Here is a 10,283-nt window from a genome sequence, read left to right on the forward strand (position 1 = left end):
TTTTCAAATTTCGTGGCAGTGCCGGGAATCGAACACGGGCCTGCGGGGGTGGCAGCTAATCATACTAACCACTACACTACAGAAGCGGACTTTCAATTTAACTACTGCAGTATTTTTTGACGTCGCAGGCAGGTCTTAGGGCGACGATGAAATAGAAAATGCTACGATTAGGAAGGAAGCAACCGTGGCCTTAGAGATACAACTTGGTGTCAAAATGGGTAACCACGGGAAACCATCTTCAGGGCTACCGACAGTGGGGTTCGAACCGAACATCTCCCGAATATAAGTAGACAGGCTAAGCCAAGCAATATACTGTAGCTGAGAATATCGTCCTACTCAACTTGTGACACTCTAACATCTTCAGGCCGTCTGGCTGGGCACCAGTCATTTTGGAAGGCTGTATTTGCCACGAATTAGCTTTTTTGTTATAGCCAATTTTTCAGCAGCGGATGAAATGAACTAAACAGAAGGATTTCTTTAGTTTACGCCTTTTGCCATTTTTGTGTTTCATATGCAATTTGTCCAAAAATACGAGTGAATGCATGTGAATTCTATACAGGAAATGTAAATGTAAGTATTACAGGGAAAATTCTGTCCAACGGAATTTTAATAGTAGACCTACGCTGTGTCAGCACGTGTTAGTTCCTTGGTTGAATGGTTAGCGTTGAGGGCTTCGGTTCAGAGCGGCCTCGGTTCGATTTCCGGCCAAGTTGAAGATTTCAATGGCTACAAGTTAATTCCTCTGACTCTGGGATTGGGTGTCTATATTTCATAAAAACTACCGCAACTGATTCAGCTCCCCATTTAACACAGTTTATAGTAAGAACGGAGAATTACTCTTAATATACATACAACACAACACACTACTGTTCACCATAGAAACACGCTATAGTGAATACATCCCTCCAAGTAAGGTTGTCGTTAGGAAGAGCATCCGGCCGTAAAACTGAACCAAGTACATATGCTTGACACAGTTCACACCCGAAACCCCACCAGAGTTTGGGAAAAGTGGAAAAGAAGAAGAACAAGACTTTGAAAATAGGTCGTAACAGGCCAGTGGAAGATCGTGATTCCATAGGTCTCTCAACGTGGGCACGCCTCTAGCTTATTGTAATTTTGCTTTTGGCTTTCATCTGTATTCTGGATTCTTCCTATAAACTGTGGTAAATGGGAAGCTGTTTCAGTTGTGGTCGCTTTTATGAAATAAAAGTATTTTGGCCTGGTGCAAATGATATCCAACGCAATGACAGAGCGGATGGGATAACACGACTACATAGCAATCGCTTAGCTGTACAATTCTGAAGAACCCGCCGAGGCCAAAACCCTTCCCCTTCCTGTTTGATACAGACTTTAGTGAACTCTTGTTCTCCTCCGACAGTAAACTATCAGTTTTTTTTTTTTTTTGCTAGGGGCTTTACGTCGCACCGACACAGATAGGTCTTATGGCGACGATGGGATAGAAAGGGCCTAGGAGTTGGAAGGAAGCGGCCGTGGCCTTAATTAAGGTACAGCCCCAGCATTTGCCTGGTGTGAAAATGGGAAACCACGGAAAATCATTTTCAGGGCTGCCGATAGTGGGATTCGAACCTACTATCTCCCGGATGCAAGCTCACAGCCGCGCGCCTCTACACGCACGGCCAACTCGCCCGGTCAGGTTTCTTTGGCCAATAATGTCTTATTACTCGGAAGTTTAGAATCTATTTCCTTCCTTCCGACTGGAGATAGCGAGAACTGAATGTCCGGTTGGGAATACAAAACTGGAACCGGTATTCAAGATATGTATTCTCTCAGGATTGTATTATAGTACAGTGGCCTCAACGTAGGAAGGTTTTCCGCGTGAGTGGAAGCGTTATGGCAAGAGAGGGCCCACTGCCTTGAGTAGAGTTGCGTGCAGTCATTTAGAAATACAGTAGACCTCTTGATCTCAGGCACCTATTGAATTGCAATGAAATAAGTAAATACCGAGTCAAATATTTCAGAAATCCATCCATCCATCAGCAGTTTTCCGTTAAAACTGGTAATGACTTTCTTAATCCGCCAGGACGTGCGCTCAGTATTGTAATACATACCAGCATGGTCTAAAAGTCCAAACAAAGCTTTAATTGAGAGATTACGTGAGACTGAACCGAGGTGCAGCGAAGCTAATGCAGTGAGCTCGGAGTTCCGATCAACAGTGTTCTGTAAGAAAGAAGTCATTTCCGGTACGAAACTATCTTTACACCGGTTTGTTTTCAGATCGACCTTGCTGTATAGGAGTGAAAGCTGGGTGAACTCAGGATTATCTTATTCATGAGTTAGAATTAACAGAGATGAACGTAGCGAGAATGATCGCTGGTAAGAATAGGTGGGAACAATGGCAAGAGTGTACTCGAAATGAGGAGATAAGGCTTGGTTAGAAATGAACTCAATGGAGGAAGCAGTGCGCATTAATCGGCTTCGGTAGTGGGATCATGTGAGGTGAATGGAGAAGGATAGGTTACCTAGGAGAGTAATGAGCTCGGTTATGGAGGGTAAGAGAAGTGGAGGGAGATCAAAATGACGATGGTTAGACTCAGTTTCTAACGATTTAAAGATACTAGTTATGGAACTAAACGAGGAAACAGAGCTAGTTAGAGGATTGTGGAGGCGTTCAATAAACTTACAGAGACTTGCAGATTGAACGCTGAAAGGCTTAACAATGTTTAATGAAGATGTGTGTATCCTTCTGTGTGAGTTAAAAGAGGATGGTTATCTAGATGGACGTTCTGTTTAAACAATACTTACCACTGACACCATCACCAGGTTTACAACTCCGCATTTAGGTAAGTACGGTATTATCTGCTTCACACGTGATAACGAGTTTCATCCGCATCATCACATCTCAAGCCGTAAGGATACTACCTGTTATATTTCAGCAATTTGGGTTCGATTCCTAAAATTTCTGTTATTTCGACCAAATCACATATTCTAATCATAAATAGTGCTCAGTATAGGCTATACATTTGCATGTGTAACAATAGTTACATTTCTTCATTCATTTCTACCGATAGTATCGTATGTTCATTAAAATGTTTGCAAATAAGAATGTACGAGCTTTGAAAGAAAATGTTTATGACACATTCCATGATACATTATTTCCTGTTTATAATGTACAAAATATAATCAGAAACATCGGTAAGTAGATATTGAAACCAACTGAAACAACTCTACATTTTACATATATCACCAGCATATTCCTGAAAAATATTTCTCTATTGTAACGTAAACTGGGCTATAAAATTAGTTTTACATATCTCAGCAAAGTCAGGTGATGCACAAAATATCTCACTAGGAAATACAAGAAATAGGCTTAGATAAGGAGCATTACTTGTAGGTAGAATAACCGTGGTGTAAGGGTAGCGTGCCTGCCTCATACCCGGAGGCCCCGGATTCGATTCCCGGCCAGGTCAGGGATTTTCACCTGGACCTGAGGGCTGGTTCGAGGTCCACTCAGCTTACGTAATTAGAATTGAGGAGCAATCTGACGGTGAGATAGCGACCCCGGTCTAGAAAGCCAAGAATAACGACCGAGAGGATTCGTCGTGCTGACCACACGATACCTCGTAATCTGCAGGCCTTCGGGCTGAGCAGCGGTCGCATGGTTGGCCCTTCAAGGGCTGTAGTGCCATGGGGGTTTTGGGGGTTGGAATAACTAACGACACTGAAACTAAGGAGGACATAAAGTGAAATACATTTTTCTGTCCATCTGAAACATGTTTCTAGTAGAAATATATTGCTGAAGACGTTCAGTTGGACAATAACGCAGAGGGAAATGGATCCGTACCCTTTGAAATAGGTTGTTACAGATGGATTCTGATGGCCCGTTGATAGAAAGGATCGCAAATAAATGGATACCGAATCATATTGGCAGAGAAAAATGATTTCGTGTAATTTTACCGGAAGAAGACTTGATGATAATGATGATAATAATAATAATGATAATCATCATTATTCGGCAGTAGGTACCCTCCGCAGATATTTTCATGTTGACATCATAGAATAAAAGCAAAAAACCATTAAAAAATGCAAAGTACTCTCCATACAGGCCCTGACGTTCCTGGGAGTGGTGGAAGATAAAGGCTTCCACAATCCGTAATCTCGATACTTGATGAAATGACATGGAGTATGGCTATTAGTGCCGGGAGATCCCAGGACGGGTTCGGCTCGCCAGGTGCAGGTCCTTTGATTTGACACCCCATAGGCGATCTGCACGTCGTGATGAGGATGAAATGATGATGAAGACAACACACACACCCAGCCCCGGTGCCAGGGAAATTAACCAATGATGGTTAAAATTCCCGCCCCTGCCGGTAATCGAACTCAGGACCCCTGTGACCAAAGGCCAGCACGCTAACCATTTAGCCATTGAGCCGGACGATACTTGATGAGGTGCAGTGGTTAGCTTTACGCTCGATCGCATTTTCCCCCAGGAATGGACTCGTTTAACGCGTAGGATGAGTGAACCTCATGACCATATGCACATCCAGAAATTGAAATACTAATCCACAGCCTGTTTACAGTCATTCGACCGGGTCAGGAATGGGATGAATGAAGCCCCCATCTAGCGGCGAGGATAGGAATAGTACCGGCTGCGGAAGCCTATTGCACTCCTCTCGGGCAATTATTAATGGATGACATATGAAATGAAATGGCATTGGAGAGTGTTGCTGGAATGAAATATGGCAGAGAAAACCGGAGTATCCGGAGAAAAATCTGTCGCACCTCCGGTTTGCCCAGCACAAATCTCACATGGAGTGACCGGGATTTGAACCATGGAACCCAGCGGTGAAAGGCCGCGCGCTGCCGCCTGAGCCACGGAGTTCTGAAGTTGAAATCTCGTTCTTTATTTTTTTTTCCTCGCGTGGAATAGAGCCCACGTCATTCCAGATGAACCGAACACGCTTTTACCCCCTCGGCCTAACAGCCCCTTGGCATCATATAATAGGGGGTGCCAAAAGCACTTTCTCTGCCCTTCAAAACGTCGATCACCTCTGCTGGATTTGACCTTGGAGTCTGTAAGGTTGACTCCCTACTGCTGATCTGTCGGGAAACCTTCAAGGGAAGAGATGGGAAATGGCGTATGTCGTTTAGTGCCGGGAGTGTCTGAAGACAAGTTCGGCTTGCCAGATCCAGGTCCTTCGATTTGACTCCCGTAGGCGACCTGTGCGTCCAGATGAGGATGGAATGATGATATAGAAGTCACATACACCCAGCCTTCGTGACAGCGGCATTAACCAATTATGGTTACAATTCCCGACCCTGACGGGAGTCGTACCCGTGACCCCTGTGAACAATGGCCAACACGCTAACCATTTAGCCATGGAGCCGGGCTAAGGGAAGAGATAGATTGATGGAGAAGTGCACAGGGCAAGAATGGTACGGAAGGAGGATCAAGACATAAATATTACCACATATCAGAGCTGTTGTAGAATGTAACTGTTATGAACATTATGATGACATGGTACGCTTCTGTGATGTAGCGGTTAGTGTCATAAGCTGCCGCCCCCGACGGCTCGGGATCGATTCCCAGCTCTGCCACAAAATTTGAAAAGTGGTACCAGGTTTGGAACGAGGTCCACTCAGCCTCGAGAGGTGAACTGAGTAGAGGGGGTTCGATTCCCACCTTAGCCATCCTTGAAGTGGTTTTCCGTGGTTTCCCACTTGTCCTCCAGGCAAGTGTCGGAATAGTACGGCCACAGCCGCTTCTTTCCCTCTTCCTCGTCTTCCACTTCCGATGTCCCATCCCCCCACAAGGCCCCTGTTCAACATAACAAGTGAGGCCACCTGGGCGAGATACTGGTCCTCCTTCCCGGTTCTAACCCCCTGACCCAAAATCTCGCGCTCCAGGACACTGCCCTTGAGGCGGTAGAGGTGGCATCCCTCGATGAGTTCGAAGGAAAAACCAACTCTGGAGGGTAAATGGATAAAGATAGAAAGAAATAAGATGACATGGAGAAGTATGCAAAACAACAACTATGTGAAAAATAAGACGTATACATTCTAGTTACAGATGTCATTCCTTCCATAATAAAGGAAGTAACTTAAATCGTCATTGTTCTATTTCGGTTTTTGGAGAAACTCCGGCATTATTCCGAGTTTACACATTACAGTTCATATTAAATTTGATTCATTTTGAAAACCGAATGTAAATGTTAAAACCCTGCAATGTGTGTATATTTACCCTCCTAGCCCGCTTTCGGATACAGGATCGGGGATGAGCTGAGATGAAATTATATGGCATGTTTACGGCCGGGTGCCCTTCCTGACGCAAATCGCAGTTGAGCTAATGAAGATAAAGTGAATGACGCTGAATGAAATTGGGTAAGGAGGTGGAATGAATCGGCTGTGGTATATAAATAGTAACTGTCCCGGTATTTGCTGGAAATGAAAATGGGAAACCATTCAAAGGACAGCCGACGGTGGAATTCGAACCCACTCGTCTCCCGAATGCAGAGCTTGGTTTCTTTGAAAATTAACTTTCTTCAGCATAACTCAGATATTTCTGGCGTTGCTAGAGCCATCCATACTTATTTGAGTTTTGGCAAGTGTTTAAGACAAAACGTCCTTCCTGACACCATGTGATTTTTTTAGATGAAAATCTCAACCCAGGATCGACCGGGGTTCGAACCTCAGTCTACCAGGTGGGAAGCCAGCAGATAAGCGACTGAACTAATCAAGCCCCCATGTGGTAAATCCTTGCATTATTGAAAGAAGGGTATGATTAAAATTTGAAAATTACGGTATTAAAATACGCATTACCGAGCTCGATAGCTACAGTCGCTTAAGTGCGGCCAGTATCCAGTAATCGGGAGATAGTGGGTTTGAGCCCCATTGTCGGCTGCCCTGAAGATGGTTTTCCGTGGTTTCCCATTTTCACACCAGGCAAATGCCGGGGCTGTACCTTAATTAAGGCTACGGCCGCTTCCTACCAGTTCCTAGGCCTTTCCTATCCCATCGTTGCCATAAGACATATCTCTGTCGGTGCGACGTAAAGCAAATAGCAACGAAAAAAACGCATTTTCTACTTTGAAGGAAAATTTAAGAGATAAGTATAAAAATGTACTGTCATATAATATAAATAATCATTAAGGGGATCGGCCACCAAGAGGTATAACTTAAAAGGAGACTCTCAAATGTTAGGGTCACCGATTATCTTGATATTTCATGTATTAAATGCTGATATGTCCGACTCGTTGGCTGAACGGTCAGTGTACTGGCCTTCGGTTCAGAGGGTCCAGGGTTCGATTCCCGGCCGGGTCGGGGATTTTAACCTTAATTCGTTAATTCCAATGCCACGGGGGCTGGGTGTATGTGTTGTCTTCATCATCATTTCACCTTCACCTGGAGAGCCGAACCCGTCCTGGGATATTCCGGCACTAAAGCCAAACGATATTTCATTGCTGATATTAGGTACAACGAAACGTTGAAGTAATAAAGAGTACTCTCTACCATTCGCTGGACAATACCTATTAAAATTGGCTGAGTAAATGGTATGAGGTGATTGTAATCTTATTATACTCCCACGACCAGCTCGTCAGCTGGTTAGCAACCTTTGATATATACTGCTACAAAAGAATTCTGATGGTCCGATTGGTAATCTAGTAGTAACGGCTTTTTTATGGATCCGGAATTTTGCTGCATTCGGATCGAGCCCTGTTCGTGGAAGAATTTTATTCTTGCACATTAATAACACAGTAAACAATTACACCTAAGAAAATATTGATCAAGTCAATATAGATAAACATTGGAAACCGTGATTTGAACCAGCCACGCCAGGATACGCAGGCAGAACTGAAAACCGTTATATTAGCTCGCACTTGCCGTGATCAATCTAAATAAATCATAGAACAGGTATAGTACCATGTATCATTTGATTCTGAATCGCCATTTCCTCACGAATGTTCCAGAAGTACACTTCTTTCTTTCTTCCTTCCTTTCTTTCTTTCTTTCTTTCTTAATCAGTTTACTCTCCGGGTTTGGATTTTCCCTCTGACACAGTGAGGGATCCCACTTCTACCGTCTCAAGGGCAGTGTCCGGTGAGAATTTGGTTCGGGGGATATTCCGGCATTTGCCTGGAGGAGAAGTGAGAAACTACGGAAAACACTTCAAGGATGGCTGAAGTGGGAATCGAAACCCATCTACTCAGTTGACCTCCTGAGGCTGAGTGGACCCCGTTCCAGCCCTCGTACCACTTCTCAAATTTCGTGTCAGGGCCTAGAATCGAACCCGGGCCTCCGAGAGTGGCAAACTAATCACACTAAGCAATACACCACAGAGGCAGACGATGTACACTCTGCTAATTTAAAACAGAGTCTTCTACTGATATACGAAGTTTCAAACGATTCAGTGATCCGAACCTCTGAGTGTCTCCTTGTTAGTGATAAACAAAAATTGTAAATTTCTTACGAATAAAATATTTAAAAAATATTCAGTCAAAAATGTATAGCTGATGTGCAACTCGCCGTAATACTCACGTGATATACATTATATAGTCTCCCTTTAATATAAGATATTAATTCAGTAGGTATACTGAACTTCATTATTACCACATTCTTATACTCTGGAAAAATTCCATAATTTCTATAATATCATTACTTTTGTTCAGGTTTCACTTGGTGCAGTAACTGGCGCAAATATTGGAACATTCTGTGTTTTCAAAGTTATATTTAAGATCTCCTTGTAACTATTATCAATACTATCAATATTATCAATCATTTCATTGTACATCTGTTCAAACAGAATATTTTTAATATTGAGGTTCGAATGAATTTTGAAATACACAGGAGACTGATGGGTAAGTAACCAAATATGTCCCACACAACGGGCCGTTAGAAATGTAATGCCCAAGGAGATTGAAATAATCCCCATATTAAGTTCCAATTACTTGGAATACCGTATCATATTACTATGTGGTATAGATGTTCTTGACCAATTATTTGGAATTACTTGATTTTACTGAGTGCTCTAACTAGAAAGAGTTGAAGTCCATTACCATAATTAACGGTTAAACTAAGATTGTGTTATGTTCCAGATAGACGAGAATTATTGTTCCTAATAATAAGACTGGATTATGTTTCAGACAGGTGAGAAATAATTTCTGCCAATAGTTGTTACATACACAATGCATGGGAAAAAAATTTAAGAATATAAAATGCTGAACTGTCGCTTAATACATATGACGTTCAGAAGTGATTAAGAAACACTAACCTCAGCAGGGAAGAACCAGAAGAAGAGGTTAGAATTGAACTCTTTGTTGACGGTGAAGAAGCCTGCGTAACTGGGGATATCGTCGCTGAAAGGATATCCTTCGACACGTGCTCTTTCCCTTCCCTCGTCCAGCATATCGCGTTCCATGTATTGTGTGAGGATGAGGCGATCGCCTGGTTCGCCCTGGGCACGAGCAGGCAGCCATGTCGGGTAGACGGAGCGCAAGAAGTACTCGTCGCTAAGCGCGTTCTCCACAGCGGCTGCCACCAGCAGAGTCACTACTACCTGCAGCCGGCCCATAGCGTGACAGAATGGCGAGATTCTAGTCTGCACTCTGCCAGCTACTGCTGCTCTCCACTTCGCCTTGCGCCTGTGCTCATCCATCCCGTTGGGCGTGCCTCAAGGTGCCAAACTTGTCCCCGCAGAATTTTTTGCGTACATGGTTCACTGAGCTAATTTTTTATGATAATGATGGGTTCTTATACGTGCTTGTAACTGTTAATATCTTAAGACACATTCGAATATCGGAACGCGGTACTGAAAACTACTCTTTAGCGTACCACTTGACCGAGCAAGTGGCTCTACAGTTTGAGCACGTAGCTATCAGCTTGCATTCGGGAGATAATGGATTCGAACCTCACTGTCGGCAGTCGTGAAGATGCCACCACGGTTTCCCATTTTTACACCGGACAAATGATGGGGCTTTACTTTAGTTAAGGCCAAGCTGACGATGCTTCTGTTTGGAAAAAATCCAATTTCTTCATTCTGATAATTAAAATGAAGCAGCCCATTTTCCGGAACTAAGCACTTTAAGGCATGTTCAAAGCAGGACTAGTAATGTCCTCAGAATATCACGACACGTCCGAAACCCTTGAATGTCTCGACCATAATGTCATATTCCTTCCTTTTCACGGAATCATTCAATGTTTTGCTGAAGCTCTCTGGCAGGCCTCTTGATCCCTAAGATGAATACAATCATAAATATACAAGGCAGTTTATTTCACGTGCTACTCGCAAGTAATGAATTACTCAAGTTTCACACATATCCGTTCTTAAG

The 10,283-nt window shown here is 43.4% G+C and overlaps 1 protein-coding gene across 1 annotated transcript in view; it reads right to left on the reverse strand.

The window, feature by feature from the left end:
• Window positions 1–9,610, reverse strand: part of LOC136877735 (venom serine carboxypeptidase) — a 47,706-nt gene extending 38,096 nt beyond the window's left edge. Inside the window, exon 1 of the mRNA XM_067151944.2 lies at window positions 9,227–9,610. Coding sequence (XP_067008045.2) covers window positions 9,227–9,610 — 384 coding nt within the window. The remainder of the gene's footprint in view (window positions 1–9,226) is intronic.
• Window positions 9,611–10,283: the final 673 nt, after the last annotated feature.

This window comes from Anabrus simplex, chromosome 7 (assembly GCF_040414725.1).
Source record: "Anabrus simplex isolate iqAnaSimp1 chromosome 7, ASM4041472v1, whole genome shotgun sequence".
Taxonomy (NCBI): Eukaryota; Metazoa; Arthropoda; class Insecta; order Orthoptera; family Tettigoniidae; genus Anabrus; species Anabrus simplex.